This window comes from Humulus lupulus, chromosome 9 (genome assembly GCF_963169125.1).
Source record: "Humulus lupulus chromosome 9, drHumLupu1.1, whole genome shotgun sequence".
Lineage (NCBI taxonomy): Eukaryota > Viridiplantae > Streptophyta > Magnoliopsida > Rosales > Cannabaceae > Humulus > Humulus lupulus.
Window position 1 is genome coordinate 5,468,958 of NC_084801.1, and position 22,581 is coordinate 5,491,538.

The 22,581-nt window shown below is 29.2% G+C and overlaps 3 protein-coding genes across 4 annotated transcripts; 2 read left to right on the top strand and 1 right to left on the bottom strand.

Annotated features, from left to right (window-relative positions):
• Window positions 1-1,160: 1,160 nt before the first annotated feature.
• LOC133800848 (uncharacterized) lies at window positions 1,161-7,664 on the bottom strand. Of its 2 annotated transcripts, none has more exons than XM_062238932.1 (8): window positions 7,329-7,664; window positions 7,125-7,187; window positions 6,293-6,357; window positions 2,904-2,994; window positions 2,576-2,820; window positions 2,171-2,491; window positions 2,002-2,091; window positions 1,161-1,927 (listed from the first exon to the last, which is right to left on the bottom strand). In XM_062238932.1, exons 4-8 carry the CDS (start codon window positions 2,992-2,994, stop codon window positions 1,271-1,273), a joined length of 1,404 nt encoding a protein of 467 aa, XP_062094916.1. In that variant the 5' UTR covers window positions 6,293-6,357; window positions 7,125-7,187; window positions 7,329-7,664; the 3' UTR covers window positions 1,161-1,270. The 2 variants fall into 2 exon arrangements, with proteins under 2 accessions (XP_062094916.1, XP_062094915.1); XM_062238931.1 differs by having other exon boundaries at window positions 7,125-7,230.
• A 2,180-nt stretch (window positions 7,665-9,844) lies between these two features.
• LOC133799314 (uncharacterized mitochondrial protein AtMg00810-like) lies at window positions 9,845-10,831 on the top strand. Its single transcript, XM_062237334.1, has one exon. The coding sequence runs from the start codon at window positions 9,845-9,847 to the stop codon at window positions 10,829-10,831; it is 987 nt and encodes a 328-aa protein (XP_062093318.1).
• Window positions 10,832-18,315: 7,484 nt separating this feature from the next.
• On the top strand, window positions 18,316-21,648 carry LOC133800707 (codeine O-demethylase-like). Its single transcript, XM_062238739.1, has 4 exons — window positions 18,316-18,632; window positions 18,723-18,967; window positions 20,028-20,358; window positions 20,970-21,648. The coding sequence occupies exons 1-4, from the start codon at window positions 18,357-18,359 to the stop codon at window positions 21,258-21,260; spliced, it is 1,143 nt and encodes a 380-aa protein (XP_062094723.1). The 5' UTR covers window positions 18,316-18,356; the 3' UTR covers window positions 21,261-21,648.
• Window positions 21,649-22,581: the final 933 nt, after the last annotated feature.

The following is a 22,581-nucleotide window of genomic DNA, read 5'->3' on the forward strand; positions in this document are numbered from 1 at the left end:
TTAGTACTTAATGATGTTTTGCATACTCCTACTATTGCTAAAAACCTGATCAGTATTTCTAGATTAACCCAAGACAATCATGTCTCAGTTGAATTTTTTCCTACCTGTTGTGTTGTGAAGGACTTGGAAACAAGGAGAGTTCTTCTTCAAGGGACGGTTAAGGAAGGTCTATACCAGCTGGGAAGTCACAAAGCCGAGTCTCAACATTGCAAACTCCCTCAGCTGTCTACTGCAGTTTGTCATTTTTCTGGTCCGTTTTCTGGTTTAGTGTCAAGAACAAAAGAGAGCCAACGTGTTGTTGAGCCTCAGTCTTTGTCAATCAAGGATAAGTGGCATAGGAGACTAGGTCACCCATCCAATCGAGTCTTGCAACTAGTCTTAACTCATGTCAATGTAAAACCATTAATCAATGAGAAAACATCTTTTTGTGAAGCATGTCAATTTGGAAAGGCTCATGCCTTGCCACATTCCTTGAGTACTAGCCGTGCCTTGAATCCACTTGATCTTATACACACAGATGTGTGGGGTCCTGCACCAACATTGTCAAACACTAATTACAGGTTTTACATACCACTACAACAAAAATGACTTTTAGGGGCGACAAGTCGCCCCTAATAACCCAAAAAGTCGCCCCTGATTGGTCGCCCGTAGAAAAATGTCCCTGAAGGGTACATTAGGGGCGACTATAGGGTCGCCCCTGATATTCAAATATTAGGAGCGACATAGTCGCCCCTAAAAGTTGAAATTTCGCCACAAAAATTTAAAAATTTTGAAATATTTTTTCGATATGTCGCCCCTAATACTCAATTAGTCGCCCCTAATAATTAAGTATTAGGGGCGACATGTCGCCCCTAATAGTTTACTATGTCGCCCCAAATAGTACACGTGGCATATTATCAGGGCGACAATGTCGCCCCTAATACTACTTTATTTATAAAAAAAAAAAAATTAATTAATTAAATATTAATAGGGGCGACAAGTCGCCCCTAATACTATATTCTGTCGCCCCAAATTGTACACGTAGCATATTACCAGGGGCGACAATGTCGCCCCTAATACTACAATATTTATAAAAAAATAATAAAATTAATTAAATAAAATTTTAAATAATTATTTATCGAAATATTTATTTAAAATTTAATTAATTAAATATAAAAATATTATAATAAATATTCAAATTAGTATATTAAAATAACAATTATAAATATTCATAATACATTAACATAACAAATATTTATAAAATTAAACAATAATTAATAAAAATATAAACTTAGTCTCCTAAGTCAGTTGCCTCGTCCTCCTCCCTATTGTCTTCTTGTTGTGGTTGTGATTGCTGCGGTGGCGGTGGCGGCATCGGCCAAGGATATTGGGGAGGTAATGTGGACGATCCAGCTCCATACATGTAGGGATACGATGGCTGGGAGGACGGTGGAATCGGACACGGATAAGGTGTTGTTTCGTACATATATGGAGGTACCATATGATAAGACGGCGCTGTCCCGTACATAGAAGGATGAGTTGGAGCTGGAGGTTGAGAAGACGAAGCCCTAGAAGTATTGTCACTATCAGGCACATGCGGCATCTGAACATTTGGTGGACGAAATGGAGGTACAAAATATTGAGTTAAGAAATTAACTTGATCAGTCAATTTCTGTAAATTATTCTCCAGATTTTCTATATATTCTCTTGAATGATGAGGAGGAACTTGAGACTCGCTGAAGTGAGAGTGTTGGGTAGATGATGACCTCGACCCCGACCCCGACCCCGACCCCTTCAATTTGCGGCCCACTCCTCGCTCATGTCCACGCCTTTGGCCTAATACTTTTTGTAGCACCTCCTCCTGATCAACTGATGACGGACTATCATTATTAGAAGCATCAGTGGATGTTTGCTGAGTTCGTAACTCAAAATTAACCTTCAGTTTTTCCTGTTTTCAAAAAATGTTAGACACTAACATTAAATATAACTCTATTAATATTAAAAAATATAATTCAAACTTACATAATCTTGGCGAGCATCATCGTTCACGAAATCATTTTTTGATTTCTTCCAATGATAATCCTTCCATGACTCAATGAGGTCCGGGTTCGTCTAAAAAATATAACCAAAATGTTAGAGAACATATAATTTAAAATAACATAATTTTGATAATATTTTATCTTTTACTTACTTTTTCAAAACGGACGGCTGCCAGCGATTTTGTACCCTGTGTTGTAGAATACTTTTGTTTCTTCCGATTTTCCTTATTCTTTATGGAGCGCGCAATAAATTGTGGACTTGTAAATAACTGACAAATCTGCTTCCACTCCTCCTTGTTAACATCATTGGTTGGGTTGTTTAGAACCTTATCCCAATCCTCCGGTCCATTGTAGTATTTCTCAAAGTGTTCGTGTCTTAGTGTTTTCCTATTGCGGTATCGGCCTTTCATCTCTCGATCAATACCATTTAAACACTTTAAGAAATCCTCGCGGCCCGTTATTTGATAATAGTACTAAATTGAAAATTAAACATATTAATAATATATGTACTATATTAAAGACAAATTTTAAAAAAATATATTTAATACTATTTTTACCTGAATTATGGCAAGGACCTGATCCTTGTATTGTTGAGGCACTAATTCCCATGAACCGTAATGTCCGGGAACTTTCGTTTTAATTTGGGTTCCCACAAGGCGGACAAAAGCAGCGTGCTCGATTCCAACAACCTTGTACGTTCGTGGGCAAAACGTTACTTCCAGTGGTTTTCCATTTTTACGCCGCCTCTCCTCTAGATCTTTTCCAATAGCTGCGCCACGACCCTTTCTCTTAATTGGGATTCCTGTATTTTTTTTATTAATAATACATAGAATATTAGTATATACATGATAAACATATGTGTAAATAAAATAACAAAAAAATTACCTGAGTCGCATGCAGTCGGGATCCTAGTAGGATCCGGTGGAGGATCACCGCCAGCGTCTCCACCGTGAGCTCTAGCCACATCTGCTGACATCTACTAACACGACAGTAATTTAACCTATCTATTTTAATATTTAATTATTATTTATAATTAATTTATTGAGTATTATTTCAATTGATTAGGTAATTTGAAACATGCTATTTGGAAACGAACTTTTTATTTCTCAATATGTATAATACATTGAACACTAGATACAAAACTAAGTAGAATAGTCACTATCCTCACTAATTACATCAACATCTATCGGGCACACATCATCAGTATTATCATCACTAAGGTCGACAATTAATTCATCCTCATCTTCTGCTTCTTCTACACTGTCTGCCATATCATCTTCATTGTCATTAATAAATCCATCATCTTCTTGAACAACTAAAGAAGGTCGATGGGCCGTGTTGACTTGAGTCGCTGGTACATCAGATTGCTGAACAACCAACTCTCCGAGATCCACAGTCAAAACAAAATTCGATGAGTTGGTGTCATGTACAACATCAACATCAGCAATCATATCTGAAGCATCTGGAAAGTCCCAAACTTGCCGATGATTCACTTCTTGGACAACTTTCCAATCTCGTCCTCTAACGAGATCATCGATGTAGAATACTTGTTTTGCTTGACTAGCTAGTATGAACGGTTCATCTTTATACCATTCACCGCTAACATTGATACTAGTAATATTATTTACAGTGATGGTTTTCTTTTTTTTCGGATCTGTATTGAACCATTTACATCGAAATAATACCACCGAATAAGAACCAGTAAAAGACAGCTGGAGTATTTCTTCAAGTTGCCCGTAATAGTTAAAACCTTCTGTTCCAGCAACACACACTCCACTATTGACTATGTGTGTGTGTGCCCTAATCCACCTTTTCACTCCACTTCTATAAGGGTAAAGAACCTATCCCATTCAGATTTGTAGTATACATATAATTTAATCTACACTCTTAAAATTGTTTCGTTTATGTAAAAATTTCGGCAGCACCTCCCTATAGTTCTCATAAGTGGGCAGACTAAAATTAAGTTTTCCCACTTACGAGAACAAATAAGGAGACACATATTGAAATCTCTATTAACGAAACAATAAAATGAGTACTAGATCAAATTATAAGTACACAACAAATCCAAACTATCCATGTGGACACATACCGTCCTGGATAATTCGGAGAAGCATATTTAAGAGTTCTTACTGACTCAGCTTCACCGAACGGGTCTAAGGCTTTTCGTGATTGAAAATAATTAATAAAACATTATCACTAAGTGATAATATATAAAATGTCTATCCAATCTTTGGTGATCAAATTTTATCACCAAAGAAAAGCAACAAAAAAAGAAATATTTTTTAACATTAGATGTTTTATGATGTCTTATAAAATCTTATGATATTAAATTATAATTTTGTAATTTATTATGAAATTATTTATCTAATTATTTAATTTATTTTGAAATTAAATATCTAATTATTTAATTTATTTTGAAATTACTAAATGTGTTAATATTAAATAAAATTATAATTTTTTAATTCATTTATCTAAATTTGTAATTTATTTTGAAATTATTTATCTAACTTTTAATTTATTTTTAAATTACTAAATTTTTTAATATTAAATTAAATTATAATTTTGTAATTTATTTTGAAATTATTTATCTAACTTTTAATTTATTTTGAAATTATTTATCTAACTTTTAATTTATTTTTAAATTACTAAATTTTTTAATATTAAATTAAATTATAATTTTATAATTTATTTTGAAATTATTTATCTAACTTTTAATTTATTTTGAAATTATATATCTAATTATTTAATTTATTTTTAAATTACTAAATTTGTTAATATTAAATAAAATTATAATTTTTTAATTCATTTTTCTAAATTTGTAATTTAGTTTGAAATTATTTATCTAACTTTTAATTTATTTTTAAATTACTAAATTTGTTAATATTAAATTAAATTATAATTTTGTAATTTATTTTGAAATTATTTATCTAACTTTTAATTTATTTTTAAATTATATATATAATTATTTAATTTATTTTTAAATTACTAAATTTGTTAATATTAAATTAAATTAAATTTTTGGAATTTATTTTGAAATTATTTATCTAACTTTTAATTTATTTTTAAATTACTAAATTTGTTAATATTAAATTAAATTATAATTTTGTAATTTATTTTGAAATTATTTATATAACTTTTAATTTATTTTGAAATTATATATCTAATTATTTAATTTATTTTTAAATTACTAAATTTTTCAATATTAAATAAAATTATAATTTTTTAATTCAATTTTCTAAATTTGTAATTTAGTTTGAAATTATTTATCTAACTTTTAATTTATTTTTAAATTACTAAATTTGTTAATATTAAATTAAATTATAATTTTGTAATTTATTTTGAAATTATTTATCTAACTTTTAATTTATTTTTAAATTATTTATCTAATTATTTAATTTATTTTCAAATTACTAAATTTGTTAATATTAAATTAAATTAAAATTTTGTAATTTATTTTGAAATTATTTATCTAAATTTTAAGTTATTTTTAAATTACTAAATTTGTTAATGTTAAATTAAATTATAATTTTGTAATTTATTTTGAAATTTTTTATCTAACTTTTAATTTATTTTGAAATTATATATCTAATTATTTAATTTATTTTTAAATTACTAAATTTGTTAATATTAAATAAAATTATAATTTTTTAATTCATTTATCTAATTTGTAATTTATTTTGAAATTATTTATCTAACTTTTAATTTATTTTTAAATTACTAAATTTGTTAATATTAAATTAAATTATAATTTTGTAATTTATTTTGAAATTATTTATCTAACTTTTAATTTATTTTGAAATTATATATCTAATTATTTAATTTATTTTTAAATTACTAAATTTGTTAATATTAAATTATAATTTTTCACTTTATTTTAAAATTGTTAATATTAAATTAAATTATTTATCTAATATTTTAATTTATTCTTTAATTTATTTTCTTAATTATAAGTATTCAATGTCTTATTTATTATATTATTATTTATTTAGTTCTCTAACTCTACCAAAATTTCGGCAGCATAACATCTCTATTATAACATATCCCAAAAATTTTAAACCCTACAAAAAACACTCAGAAAATTCCCAGAACATTCACAATATACATATTATTAATCAAATTTAAATACTAACACATGCTACAATTTTAAATACTAACACATGCTACAATTTTATACACATATATATAAATATATAACTAAACACATCTTACTTTGTACACACATTCACATATTAATTATATTAATTAAACCAATAACATAATTAAAAAATAAATACCTTTGATGCCACAAAATTATATTATACCCCAGTGACCGAATTTCCAAGAGATACTCCTTCAATTTCTATACAAAATCAACCCAAATATTAGTTAAACTTAATTTATTTTGGTCATTAAAATCAATAAATATGCATTTTTCACCACTAATCACCCCGCAACAAAATTCTAAATTTTTTGGACCAACTACCATTTTGCTCCTTTTGGTTACAAATCTGTGACCATTTGACCACATTGACCACATGCACACGTGACCACCCATAGTCACCATCTTCACACATACCCACCCATGGTCACCATCTTCACACATACCTTTGGCCTCTCCCTCACGTTTTGCCTGACCCAATGGTTCATCAACAAGGCACTCAAGGCTTCTCCTCTACACCACCACAACCATCCTCTCGGCCACCACAACCACCCCATCACCACCACCGGCCTCTCCTCCCCTCCACCGTCGGCCATGGAGCATAAGACTCCATAACCGCCCCTACCAAGCATCAACCATCACCAAACACATCAAACTTCTAGCCCTATTATATTAAACCATCCCCAACACCCTAATGAGTGTTTCTAGTCTCAACATAGTGATTTAAATTACACCAAACAACCCAGAATTCTAGCCAAGTCTAAACAACGAAAATGAAAAAAAAAAACGGAACCGTAAACTACGAAGGAAATCTATGAATATATAACTCTTACTTTTGCCGGTTCTTGGTGTGTTCTTTCTTCTTCTCAACTTAGGACAAAACACTATGAACACAACAAGACCATTTGACATGAATTTAGAACTCAGAATCTAAGAGAAAAATTAACCCAAAGTAGGTTCGGACTTACGTTATTTTTGTATAGGCTATTCTTGCACCGAACCCTCAAAACGCTTCCTTCTCTTGCTTTCTTCTACAATCAAACACAGAGGTTCTTCTACAATCAAACAGAGGTTCTATATATATATATATATAGAATGGGTTAGTTTTATTTATATATTATACATATATATATAAAATATATGTAAAAAATATATAAAAGCCGAGAGGTTACCTGTGTTGTGGCCGACCGTCTGGAGAGAGAGCCGAGAGGGAGTCCGAGCCACGAGGGAGCAAGCAAGGTCGGAGGTTCGGCCTGGGTCTTGGGGTTGTGTCAGATAGGTCGGAGGTTCACTGATGGTGGTTCGGCTTGGGTCTTGGGTCTTGGAGGTTTTCGCTGATGGTGGTTCGGCCTGAGGTTGGGAGAAGGATGATGGTGGTTCGGCCTGGGGTTGGGAGACAAGGATGATGATGAGGCGGCTGATAGTGGTTCGGCTGATGGGGTTGTAGAGGGTATGGAAAGGGAGGGAAGAGGGGCGGCTGAAAAATTTCAGATTGAAATGAGTGAAGGAGAAGAGGTGCGGCTGGGAGGGGTTAGGGTATTTTAACAATATTAGGGGCGACATGTGTCGCCCCTAATATTAGAACATGTGTCAAAATTATTCTTGTTAGGGACGATGTGTTAGAACATTAGGGACGACACATGTTGCCCCTAATGTTAGAACATGTGTCAAAAATGGAAATATTAGGGGCGACACGTGTCGCCCCTAATATTAGAACATGTGTCAAAATTATTCTTATCAGGGGCGATGTGTCAGAACATTAGGGGCGACATATGTCGCCCCTAATATTAGAACATGTGTCAAAAATAGAAATATTAGGGGCGACACGTGTCGCCCCTAATATTAGAACATGTGTCAAAATTATTCTTATCAGGGACGTTTGTCAGAATATTAGGGGCGACACATGTCGCCCCTAATATTTAGAGTAGCTGCCAAAAATGATATATATCAGGGGCGACGTGTAAGAATATTAGGGGCGACTTCCAACCTGTCGCCCCTGATATTTCCTATATTAGGGGCGACATAGTGTCGCCCCTGATATTGTCGCCCCTAAAACCAATTTTTCTTGTAGTGTACATTTTGTAGACGACCATAGCCGATACACATGGATATATCCACTAAAAATCAAAGCTGATGCCATTTCAGCTTTTCACCAATTTAAGACTCTTGTAGAGACACAATTTGACCGAAAAATTAAAGCCCTTAGAACTGATTGGGGGGGAGAATTCCAAGCCTTTCAAAACTGTGTCATTGAAAATGGAATAGTTTTTCAGCATTCTTGTCCACATGACTCGTCCCAAAATGGTAGAGCCGAACGGAAACATCGACACATTGTCGAAATGGGATTAACCTTGCTTGCTCAAGCCTATATGCCACTAAAATATTGGTGGGATGCATTTCAAAATGCTGTTTACCTCATTAACAGATTACCCACGATTGTCCTTCAAAATAAGTCTCCATATGAAATTCTCTACTCAAAGAAACCTGACTACAAATTCCTTAGAGTCTTGGAGCTGCTTGTTATCCTTGTATTAGGCCCTACCAATCACACAAGTTCCAATTTCATTCGGTTAAATGTACAAATCTGGGTTATAGTGATTCTCATAAAGGTTATAAGTGTCTCAGTACAACAGGAAGACTGTATATCTCAAGAAATGTTATCTTCAATGAAGGTGATTTCCCATTCAAATCAGGTTTCTTAAACACTCATAAAGAAGAACAACGAGTGTCTGTTAGTGTGCCCTTTTGGACAGCTTCATATCTTCCCTTTCATTACCCTCAACGTAAATTTACAGCTCCTATTCCCTCAAACACTTTTCGTGATAACTCAGCTGGTGTGGACTCAACAGCACTGTCTCCTGAAGGAAGCTCTTCGAGGTCACAACAGGTAGATGGTACTGATCTCAATCTATCTCAACATTCCTTGAATACTCTACCACATGTTTCTTTAGACTATGCTGCAGAATCGGGTAGTGACCACAGAGAAGAGGAGACTGAAAGTCCACAACAGAGAAATACCAACTTAGCTCCCACTCACCCGATGGTTACACGAGCAAAATCGGGTATTTTCAAGCCTAAGATCTATTTGGGACAAGCGGCCTGGCATGATAACAGTGAAGAACCAAGTACATTGGAAGAAACTCTACTACATCCAGGTTGGAACAAGGCCATGAATGATGAGATTGCAGCTTTAAAGAAAAATGGAACATGGGATCTAGTACCAAGAAGGCACGGCATGAACATTGTTGGGAATAAATGGGTACATAAGGTGAAACGAAATCCAGATGGCACAGTGGAACGACTAAAAGCACGGCTGGTTGCAAAAGGGTTCACTCAAAGACCCGGTATCGATTTTGGTGAAACGTTTAGTCCCGTAATTAAACCATCAACAGTCAGAATTATTCTCACCATAGCTGTATCAAAAGGTTGGGAGATACGACAGCTAGATATCAATAATGCTTTCCTCAATGGGAAGCTTGAAGAGGATGTTTTCATGAGTCAACCCGAAGGTTTTGTTGACAAATTAAAACCAGATTTTGTACGTAAACTCAACAAGTCACTGTATGGACTGAGGCAAGCACCTCGAGCCTGGTATGATCAGTTAAAAGCCACTCTTACAAGCTAGAAGTTTCAGAATTCTAGAGCGGATTCCTCACTGTTTTTCCATAAAACACCCACTCTTATTATTATGGTTCTAATTTACGTGGACGATATAATTGTGACAGGAAATGATGCCAAGAAACTGCAAGACTTCATTTCTCATCTTGACACCATGTTCGCTTTGAAGGATTTGGGGCCACTTCACTACTTTCTCGGTATAGAAGTCCACCGAGATGAAACGGGATTATATCTCAGTCAAGCAAAGTACGTGAAGGAGTTACTTACTAGAACTGAGATGCTACATCTTAAGCCGTGTACCACGCCCATGACAGTAGGCAAAGTACTGTCGAAAACAGATGGTGAGTTACTGAAGGAACCCACAGCCTATCGGAGCATAATTGGCGGGCTACAGTATTTAACTCATACTCGGCCAGACCTATCTTTTGCTGTAAACAAGTTGAGTCAATACTTGCAAACACCTACAACAGCCCACTGGACAGCTGCGAAGAGAGTACTCAGATACTTGAAGGGAACAATCAACCATGGACTTCATATCAAGTATTCAGATCAGCTCAACATCACAGGTTATTCAGATGCAGATTGGGGCTGTTGTCCTGATGATAGAAAGAGTGTTGCTGGGTACTGTGTTTATCTTGGAGATACCCTTATTTCTTGGTCTTCGAAAAAGCAAGCAGTGGTGTCGCGTTCCAGCACGGAATCGGAGTATAGAGCCTTGGCTCATGTGGCTGCAGAAATCTCGTGGATACAGGCATTATTAAGTGAGTTTAATTTTCCTATACAGAGAACTCCTATTAGTTGGTGTGATAATATTGGAGCCAGTGCATTAGCATCCAACCCTGTCTATCATGCACGCACAAAGCACATCGAATTGGACGTCCATTTTGTAAGAGACAAAGTTCTGAAGAAGCAGCTAGAAGTCAGATATGTACCGTCCCAGGATCAAATTGCCGACCTTCTGACTAAGAGCCTAACGCATCACAGATTTCACTTTCTGAGTGACAAACTTGGAGTGGTAGAAACCCCTCTTAGTTTGAGGGGGAGTGTTAGAACATGACTTAATCTCTGATTAGTAGTTAATTGTATTCTGTATATTTTGGTCATGCTCTGCTGTCATATTTTCGGTTATGCAGTGGTCCCAATTGTAACAAATTCTTGTGATGTCAGAGGGTTGTTAGGATTCTTTCTTTTTGTACAAATCATTCCTTTTGCTGTAATTGTACGATGTTCTAGAATATACTGTAAAGCATATATAAAAAGGTCACGCCAGCCTCACTGTTCTTGAGCTGAGCTTTACACAGATTCTGCCTCTTTTCATTTTTGCACTTTCTCTGTTGTTTTTCCTGGTTTTCAAACTGTATTGTTTAATGAATATATGTCTCATTGACTCTTAAATTTGTATTCTTTTTAGAAAGTTTATATAATAGAGATTTTAAATTTGAATTAATGGTATATATATCTTCTAAAATGTGATAATTGTTAAGCTTTTAATATTTAGAATCAATCACTAATTAAATTAAATTAAACGTATTATATATCAAAAATAATTTAAGGACTAGCTTGCATCCACACAAATTTTTTTTTTTTTTTTGAAAGAAAGAAAGAGATTTATTCAATCAAACTTAACCAACCAATACACACTGCAATAAGCAGCTACCAAACAATTACAAGTTATTTAGAGACAACATTACATTTTTTTCTTTAGCTTGCATCCACACAAATTAAGGAGAATCGTGCCAATAATTTTTTCATATAAATATACATATAGAGAGAGAGATTTATATAAAAGTTTTATTATTATAAGGTCTGATCATAGTTAAGTTACAACACGTGTCACAAACCCATTATTCAAGTTAGGGTTACAATCACTTATTGATGACTTAGTATGTATATATATGTAGATTAATATATAGAGTTGTGGAATATATATATAGGGAGATTAAGATTTTAACGTAGGAGTGTCACTTTTTGGCTCTAGAGAAATTATAACTCATCTATTTTACCAATTTTCGTAAAATTATAAATAATTAATTTATTTGTATATAGTGCCAAAATTAGAATTAAAAAAATCTATTTTACATGAGTATAAAAAAAAATATGTAGCTATAATTACAATATACATTATTATATTAAAAAAAATTGGATTATAATTTTTCTGTAAAAGTGATGTCCGATCTCTATATATATATAATTTTATTTTTGAAGGGGATATTCATATATACGTAATAATTTAATTAGTATCTATCTATATTTGTCCTTTGTATAGAAATATGTTGCCAAAAATTATATATATATCATGTGGTGTCAAAATTTACATGTAGCTTAGGGTTAGGTGGTCACGATCGATCGACATGAATGATTCATATATATAATCAAATGTTATTTAATATTTTGTTGACAATAGTTGATAAACAATAATAATATTATACTCAGCTATTACATGGTCATTATCACAGAAGAAGGTGTACTCTTTAATTTTCTTATTATAATTAATTAGTGATGGGGTCATAACAATTTGTATTTTGTACATATTTAGAGAAAACGTTTACGTAATTTTCTCAGTATGTATATATATATATATATTTTTTTTGAATATTTATTATTATTAAATGTTATTTTAGGCATACACATGTAATTTCATCATTTGTTATTATAAACTTAATTAGTCTTACAAAACAACAAGATTTCATAGTGAGCCAGCTCAATCTGTTGATCTTTAATATTTAAAAAAAAAAGATAAAGAAGGTTTAAGAGAAAAGAAAGATCTATTAAACCTTAACCATATGTACAAAAATCCAAACAAAATCAAAAACGAAAAATGATCAGAGACTTCCTACATTATCGATTTTTTTTTATTTATTTAACTATAAAATATAATCGCCCTTCGTATAGTTTTTTGTAATGATTAAAAAATATATATTTTTAAATATTTTTGGGAGATTATGTGTAAGGGATTCATTTTCATACTACCCGTACAACATGCTCCTCGTATGGATACGTAAGAGCGTCTTGACCGTAATTTTTTTTTATAATGGTGTACATTATATAGCGAGTCTCCTGAAGGTTTTCGAAAAATTCTGAATAATTAAAGTGCCGAAAATAAAGTTCAAATTGTTTGTTGTACATGTGGTTTTTTTATTTTTTATTATTATTTTATACACTTTACGTGATTTTTTATATATATAAAAAGTAAAATTATGTATAAGAAAATCTATGCTTTGTGTAAAGGTTATTATTTTGGTCGATTGCCCGTTTGAATTCTTTATTTTTAAAAATTAACTTTTAGACATCGTGTTTTATCAAAATATTAACAATGGGAATTTATAGATCGATTATTTGAGTACTGTATTTTGGCCAAATGACTCATTTTGACATTTTATTTTTAAAAATTAATCTTTGAACTATATATTTATTCAAAAGGTTAAAAAAAATTTATAAAAAAAAATATATATTTATTATTATTATGTAATAAATACTATTTAAAATTGATTGTAATTAGTAATTACACAAATGTAAGCGGCTATGAGAATATTAGATAGTGTAATTGAGACCACTCAATTACCTCCAATTTAACATTCTTATAACCCGCCCAACTCACCTAATGCTCAGCCCTAGTTATTGTGTAATTATATGGTCAGATAAATATGCCAAATTATTCCAAATTACACTCAATTTCAATTACAGATTAACTTTCCAAACGCATCCTAATATATATTTTCATTCTTGATCCGGTCAATAAAGATAATTATAATTAAATTTAATAGTGTTTTCATTTTAAAAGTATAATTATAAATATACACAAATATATATACTAGGTACAAGCAACGTGCAATATGTACGTTTGCCTAGTATTATTTATAGAATTTATTAATTATTTTTATTAAATTTTTATTAATGTCATATAAATTTTGAAATAAATATCCTATTTTAATTAAATAATTTATTTATTTTTGTTTAAGTTTATGTTTGTTTTAGTTTTTGAATTTGGGAGTGACAAGAATATATTATATATTTAAAGTAATATTAAAAATTATACGTGGATTTTAAATTTAAATTTCTTGCTAGTTTTTAAAAAAAACAATTTGTTATTAATTCACAGTATATTATATTATATGTTTAATATGATATTATTCTAATAAGTGAGTTTAAGTTTAATTAAATTTTATTTAAGTTATAAAACATATGATTTTATTATTTTTAAATAATTATCATTCTAAAATATCTCAAAAATATCGTATTTTAATTTGTTTAATTATTTACTATTTTAAAATAATTATCATTGGAAAATATATGAAAAATATTCTATTTTAATTTGTTTAATTATTTATTATTTTTAAATAATTATTATTGTAAAATATCTAAAAAATATCTTATTTCAATTTTTTTAATTATTTATTTAATTTTATTTAAGTTTAAGTGTTTACAAACTACTGTTAAATATAAAAATATTATGTTAAATATAAGAATATAACTAGCATGTATACTATCATACAAAAACAATTAAATTATAATTTCTCAAGTCCCGAAAATAAAAAAACCTCTCGTAAAAGTAGGGGCAAAAGTAATATCTTACCTACAAAGCTATCTATATATATGGAATATTTTCATGATGCATGCATATAATTAAATAGAAATTTATATATTATTTATATAAAAGCATAGTCACCACAAAAAAAAAATAAAAAAATAGAGAGATCGATCATAAGTTGTAATTTACCATCAGTGATGACGATTCCATTATACAAATGTTGAATAAAGGTGCGACATATATATATTAAATATTTATTATTACATATAATTTTTAGTACTTGTAGTAATAGTAATATAATATATGATGATACAATTAAAAACGTGCTTTAATCTATTATTGTATTCATTACAATTTAATTGGTCAATAAAGATTTATCCACATTTTCTAATAAAATAAACAAAACAAGAATAATTCATAAATTATAGGATATTATATCCCATTAAAGTAGTTTTTTCAAACCACGTGTTAGATGACTTTTTACACTTAATTATCGGAAAATAAAAATTAAATAAACTTATAGTTGAGTATGTATATATATAATAATGAGTATTATTAATTAAAGCACGTTTTTGTTATTTTTATATTGAATTCCGTAAGTAACAAGAAGTGGTTGAAAGCAACATCAATCGAACCCACTTGATTAAAAAGAAACAAATGTAGCATTTAATAATTAATTTAGAATACTTTTCTTTTTAATTTTTGAATTGATAAACTAGAAGAAGACAAGTGTTGGATTTCGAAGAAGTTTCCTAACTTGGATATAGAATACTATCTAATTTGTTTGTATGTAAAGAGAATTGCGAAGAGTCACCAGCGGTGACAGGTGACATATTGTTATTGGTGTAATCTAATATCAGGTCCCACTTATTTGAATTTAATAAGCATTATAGGGTATTGTTAACCAATTATGAGGTGTCAATTCATGTAGTGTTAGACACCTTAAGGTGTCAAATAACAAGTGTAATTAATAATTAAAATATAAGTACTATTAAAACACCCCATTTGGATGGAATCCGACAACTCAAAATGAGTCTAAAACAAACCATTTATATTAATAATGACAACAAAATGTAAGAATACATATCATCTCAAAATGAAAGAATTAATTAAAGAAAAAATAGAGCAATTAGCTAGAGATATAAATTTAACTTTCGAATAATACAAATATATCATCCATTTGAAAATTTTGATACTATGAGGTGTGTTGTGTGTGTTGTTATATTAATTAATATGTTTTTTTAGCAAATAATTATTATGTAAAACTACGGTATTAATTATTAATTTAGCTCGTTTGGGTCTATAATCAAGATCATCTTTAGTTATTGATTTCTTTCAAATGAATTAATATAGGGAGATTTTTAATCATATATAGAGAGAGTTTTATAAGTTTAAGGTTTTACCAATTATACATATAATATAAATATATATCTATTCTATATAATAAGTGTGTAGATAACAGAAATTATTAGTTTTAATGGTTTTTTATTTTTTTGATGTTAACTTTAACGGAATATTCTTATATTTAACAGAATATTCTTATATTTAATGGTAGTATATAAACACTTAAATTTAAATAAAATAAAATAAATAATTAAACAAATTAAAATAAGATATTTTTGAGATATTTTACAATAATAATTATTTAAAAATAATAAATAATTAAACAAATTAAAATATGATATTTTTGAGATATTTTATAATAATAATTATTTAAAAATAATAAATAATTCAACAAATTAAAATAAGATATTTTACAATAATAATTATTTAAAAATAATAAAATTATACGCTTTATAACTTAAATAAAATTTAATTAAACTTAAACTCACTTATTAGAATAATATCATATTAAACATATAATATAATCTACTATCAATTAGCAACAAATTACTTTTTTTAAATATATAATATAAAATATATTGTTATCACTCCCAAATTCAAAAACTAGAATAAATATAAACTTAAACAAAAATAAATAAATTATTTAATTAAAATAAGATATTTATTTAAAATGTATATAACATTAATATAAATTTAATAAAAATAATTTATAAATTTTATAATTAAAACTAAGTAAACGTGCATATTGAACATTATTTATTTCTAGTAGTATATATATATATATAAATATATATTTATATAAAGATATATATATATATCTGGATATGTGTAATATATACAAGATATTTGTATATTTTTCCACCGAAAGAGATATGATTATATATATATATATTTAGTGATTAAAGCGCATGCATGGCTATCCACAGAAATAGTCTACCAATCAAACTAGAGTTCACTTTAATGATATTGTAGTGACATATGATGATTCGTATGTGTAAGAAAATAAGGTAAATGATATATATATATATAGTAAAACTTTTATGTAAAAATAGATTTGTCACCAAACTAATTGTATTATAACTTAGAGGTAATAGATAAATAAGATATTGGTGCATAAAAATTTACAAATACTCGAAAGTATCAACTTTAATAACTATAACAATAAAAACTCCATAATTATTACATATTTAAAAATAATTCAAACGTGGGATAAATAATATTTGACTTTTTCATTGGAGTACAAATAAATAACATAATATATATATATTTGACTATATACATAATTATTACTATATAGATGTATATTTTTTTAATACTGGACTTAAAAAACGTATAACTAATTATATTTTAGTGATTATTATTATTTATAACTGTCCTAAATTGAGACCAATTTTTTTTATAATAAATCTTAGGGTTTATACTTTTTTAAACCATGTGTTTTGTCAAATTAATTTTTGGACCTTATGTTTTGTAAAATGGTTCAAATAGAACCTTAAACCCGATTTTGATCAAAATTTTCTCATCTGAAATCACAAATAATTCACTAAACTAATAATTCAAAGAAAAATAAAATTATTCTGCTTAAAAACCATGTTGTTATATTCAATTTTTTATTCATAAAAATTGAGTTTAAGGGTCTATTTGAACTATTTTACAAAATATAGAGTTCAAAAATAAATTTTTTAAAATACAGGATCCAGTAATCAGAAAAACATCATGTTCAAAAAGATATAAACTCATCTTATATATATAAAGGTTTTACTATATATATATATATGTGCACATGTGCACATGTGTGTTTGTAGACTATATAAATATATATATTTGTTTTCTTATAGTTGAATGTAAACAGCTTGCATCTGGCTTATTTCAGTTTATGAAGGTGATATTTTTTTTATGATCAAGCTATAGGAAGTCCTGTTCAATCTTTACAAGTAACTTATAAAATTAAACCAAAAATCGACAGAGACGGGTCCTATATATATATACATCACTATAAATATTGAATCTATATATAACATGCATATATATATATATATGCTTGATAGCAAGCCAAACCCATGCCTGTTATATATATATATATATGATACATATATATTATGATTTTTCCAAGGATCTAGCTATATATAGGACCATCATTTTCCGTTTTGTTTGATTTAATTATTATTTCAGGGAAGAAAAAAAAATGCTTTAATTATTTATATATAGAGAGCTGACTGGAGTAACTATAATGAATATTGAATCTAACCGCCATGAATGAAAGCTCAAACTAATTAAAATAAATAATTCATCACAAAAAAAAAAAGAATAGCAGATGGAGATAATGATGATCTTCGATTCTTCATCATATATATATATATCACTACGTATAATTATGCATGAGGAAATAAATAGGTCTATAGCACGTAAAATATTATATATGTTGAATTAAAACTGTTATAAAATCCTGGAAATATATATATATATGTAAATATTATCTAGTTTAAATTTCATGATCAAAAGGGATAAATTTCATAAATAATAATTCCTGCATATATATTAATTAATTTCCACAAAACCCTTTTATTCAAAAATCGTCATTATTATCAAATTATTTTAATATATATATATATATATATATAACTCTCCAGCTAGAACCTCTATATATAAACATGATCAACCCCATTCCTAGTTTCATTCTCATCATAATTAGAAACAAATTATCAAAGAAATGGCATCTTCAACCTCTGCTGACAATCATCAATCTGATCTTACCAGCTTATTGGAAATTACCAAAAAGCCCCTGGTCTCCATACCCGAGCAGTACATCCGTACAGACCACCTTCCAGCAGAGCCTGTAGTAACTACGTTCTCCACCACCAACCAAACCATCCCAACCATCGACATGGCCAGCCTTTCATTACAGTCCGAAACCTCATCAGATCATCATCATCACCAACTCATCCAAAACTTACACTCTGCTTGCAAACACTGGGGCTTCTTTCAGGTACAATCAGTATATATATAGTTCTACGTACGTACTTTTGTTCTGTTCATTAGAATGATTATATATGTATATATATATGTGTATATGCAGTTGGTGAATCATGGAGTGAGTAGGTCGGTGATAGAGGAGGTGAGCCATGAGATTGAAGGTTTCTTCAAGCTTCCGTTGGAGGAGAAACTTCAGTACAAGGTTACACCAGATGATTTTGAAGGCTATGGAAGCGTAGTTCGTAGTGATGATCATAAGCTCGACTGGGGTGATCGAGTCTTTATGATAACTAACCCTATTTCTAGAAGAAAACCTCATCTTCTCCCAGAGCTCCCTTCATCCCTAAAGTACTAACTACTCCCTCTCTCTTTTTTTTTTTGTTGACATGATTATATTAATTATTACTCTAATTTTGGAGCAGAGATGTTTGTTGAGATTTCAATTAAAAAAAGAATAAAAAATGACTATGAATTGAATGAAGTGATGATTATTGGTATATTCTTATACACACTCTAAATCTAATATATATTTGTTTTGGCGACTTTTTGGATATAATAATAAATATATTTGTTTGAGCTGGCATTGAGAGTTTTAATAATAATCTTTGAGAGATATTCAATTCAAAATCAAAGTGTAATTCATTAGTATTTTTATAAATATATGATTCTTATAGGAGAAATCGGTGAAAATTACTTGTTTTTTTAAGTGATTTTGAACTTAGATCTACTTTTTGATAATTTTTTGCAAAATAATAGTATTTGTCTAAAATTTGACCAGTTTGTCTAAATTTTTCAATTAATTGTTTGAATTTTTCGCCTACCTATCTAAATTTTCGACTAGTTATCTAAATTATGATAGATCATTTTGCAAATAATTTTAAAACTAGGCTAGAATACAAAATGAATTAAAAAAATATGTCATTTTGACAAATAATTCTTGTTATATTGTATTATATAATGATATATATATATGGGTGCACTCTTAATGGTTACAACTCATGGATAGTTGCTTTAATATTAACCATAGTATTAAGATCAATGGTCCATATTTATAATTGTTAATTAATATTTGTAAAAATAAATTTTGATTTTTTTCAAATTTTTGTAAGGATTACCTCATAAAAAAGTATTTATTATGAAAATATAATATTATAAACTTTTTATTTTTCAAATGCATGTCAATTTTTAAATATAACTAATGTCTCGCATTGGTTGGAAACAACATTAATTATCGCAGAAAAAATAACTAAATTCAAAATTAATGTAGAAAAAAATATTTACCTGATGCTGACTTGCTATACTAAGTCACTGTGTTGTCACATCATCATAATTCTTGAGTAGTAAAGATTGAGAAGTCTTTTCATATAAATATATATGATATAATTAATTAATGTGAACATACAAACAGGAATAGTCTTGAAAGGTACATCGATGAGTTGAAAAAGCTTGGCATGACACTTTTTGGGTTATTGGCAAAGGCTTTGAATGTAGAGAAAAAGATGTTAGTGGAAGAGCTATTCGAGGATGGGATGCAGTCAATGAGGATGACGTGTTACCCTGCATGCCCTGAGCCGGAGAAGGTGATCGGTTTCTCGCCCCACTCCGACGCCGCCGGCATCACCATCCTCCACCAGCTCACTAGTGGAGTCAATGGTCTTCAGGTCAAGAAAGATGGGGCTTGGATTCCAGTCAACTTCCTCCCAAATGCCTTTGTCGTCAATATTGGAGATGTTATTGAGGTTTTTTTTACGTACTTATAATAATCTTAATTTTTTTCATATAATTATGCTCTTTGTAATCGAGTAATTAACGAAACATGTTGGGATTAGTGTAATTTAATATTAAATTTCATATATACCAGTTATATATGGGATTCGATATATTAAATTGCAACCACCATCATACTATATAATATAGAAAACACACATGATTCAGTTAGGGAGAAAACGTGAATTATTAGTACAATACTAACCAACTAAGTCTTCCTACCTAAGACTTTTATTTCTGAAGCAGATTATCAGACTACAAAATAGTGATGAGACTATTCATATATATAGAGTTAGGGAGGGGACTTAGTTTATATTAACCTAGTTGGACTCGGCCTCCTCATCAAAGGCTTCAGTTAACTAGAAAGTCCACACTTCTACCTCAACTAGACTACTATAGACATTAAGCTAATAAACAAAAGATCACTAAAATTAAATACGCTAGATTAGCAAAAAACTATTTATGAACTCATATTTTATAATACATTAAAATAAATAAAAGTCTAACGTTTGCAATACTAAGATAATTATTATATATAATATTGATATGGTGTGTGTATATGACTATATATAAATATGTATAGATTGTGAGCAATGGAGTGTACAAAAGCATTGAGCATCGAGTAATGGCGAACTCAAGCAAAGAAAGGATCTCTGTTGCAATGTTCTTCAATGCCAAATATGAGTCAGAGATCGGGCCACTGCCTTGTTTGGTTAACTCAGAAAATAATGATGATGATGATGATAATCCACCATTGTTTCGAAGGGTTGGAATGGAAGACTATATCAATCACTTCTTCTCCCGCCGCAAGTACGATGGAAAGTCATTCTTGGACCTAATGAGGATCAAACACACCAACAATACTAATGCCTAATATAGTTACAATTTTAATTTTTTTCTTCTATATTATAGTGTATAACATAATTACAGAACACCTCTCACAAATTTTTCAGGAAATTTCGGATTATTCAGGATGTCGAAATTGAGATTTAAATAGTTTAATGTACACGTGTTTGTATTGATATTTATATACGTGTGTGCAAGAGACTGTTTGAATCTTTATTTTCACACCCTAAATTATCTAGAATTTTCTAAAAATTTGTAAGAGAATTCTTGTAGTTACATTATACACCACATGTAAAAAAAATGAATTAAACTATGACTTATTCATGTATCGAAAATATCAAAAGTATTTGTATACCTATGTGTAAAAGAAAAGTTATTGAAATAAATAAAAGTACGCAATAATGTCTTGTGTATAATTTGTTTCTTAATTAACTATATATTTGCTAGCTCTTACATATAAATAAGGTAATTTTACATGATGCTTTATTAATTGGGTTTTGGAAGATAATATTGGTATGGTACGTAGCTATATTTGATATAACTTTAGTTTTCCCAAGTGTAATCATTCCATATATTTCAAATTAAATAATTAAAATGATTATAAATTATGTGGTAAATAAATTAATTAATTAATGTGGATTATATATTTTAGGATTTATAATTTTTTAGATCATGTATTTTGTCTCATTATCTGTTTGGGCCTTGTGTTTTGACAAATTACTTTTTGGACCCTATGTTTTGTAAAATAGTTAAAATAGAATCCTAAACTCAATTTTGATGAAGAAAAAATTGAATATAACAATACAGTTTTTAAGCAGAATGATTTTATTTTTGTTCTGGATTGTTAGTTTGGTAAATTATTTGTGATTTTAGTTGAGAAAACATTGACCAAAATCAGGTTTAGGGTTCTATTTTAACCATTTTATAAAATATAGGGTCCAAAAAGTAATTTGTCAAAACACAAGGCCCAAACAGGTAATGGGACAAAACACATGGTCCAAAAAAGTATAAACCCCATATTTTGGTAGCTATAGGAGCATGGATAATAATGGATTATATTTATAATTTGCTCCAAAAATATTTAAATTGTGCTTTAATTATTACTTAATTTTTAAAAAAAACAAAAGTATCTAACATCAATATTTTTATTGCTGTTGTATGTACCCACTATTAATTTTGTTGTTAGAGACATGTAGTAACAGGAACAAAACCAGAGTTTTCTTTCAGGGGGCCAAAAGAAAAAGCAAACTTTTGAGGGGGCCAAAACTTAATTATGACTAAAAATTGTTTTGATTAATTTTATTTAAAATTTCGAAATTTAAAAGGCAAATTAAAATATTTAAAATTCA

Excerpts from the sequence above, each read along its gene's own strand:
- LOC133800707 (XM_062238739.1), top strand. The coding sequence starts at position 18,357 with ATGGCATCTTCAACCTCTGCTGACAATCATCAATCTGATCTTACCAGC. Across the intron at positions 18,968-20,027 it reads GAGCTCCCTTCATCCCTAAA|GAATAGTCTTGAAAGGTACA; the intron begins GTACTAACTACT and ends ACATACAAACAG. Across the intron at positions 20,359-20,969 it reads ATATTGGAGATGTTATTGAG|ATTGTGAGCAATGGAGTGTA; the intron begins GTTTTTTTTACG and ends AAATATGTATAG.
- LOC133799314 (XM_062237334.1), top strand. The coding sequence starts at position 9,845 with ATGGTTCTAATTTACGTGGACGATATAATTGTGACAGGAAATGATGCC.
- LOC133800848 (XM_062238932.1), bottom strand. The coding sequence starts at position 2,994 with ATGTCAGCAGATGTGGCTAGAGCTCACGGTGGAGACGCTGGCGGTGAT. Across the intron at positions 2,821-2,903 it reads CCCGACTGCATGCGACTCAG|GAATCCCAATTAAGAGAAAG; the intron begins GTAATTTTTTTG and ends AAAAAAATACAG. Across the intron at positions 2,492-2,575 it reads AGGTCCTTGCCATAATTCAG|TACTATTATCAAATAACGGG; the intron begins GTAAAAATAGTA and ends TTTTCAATTTAG.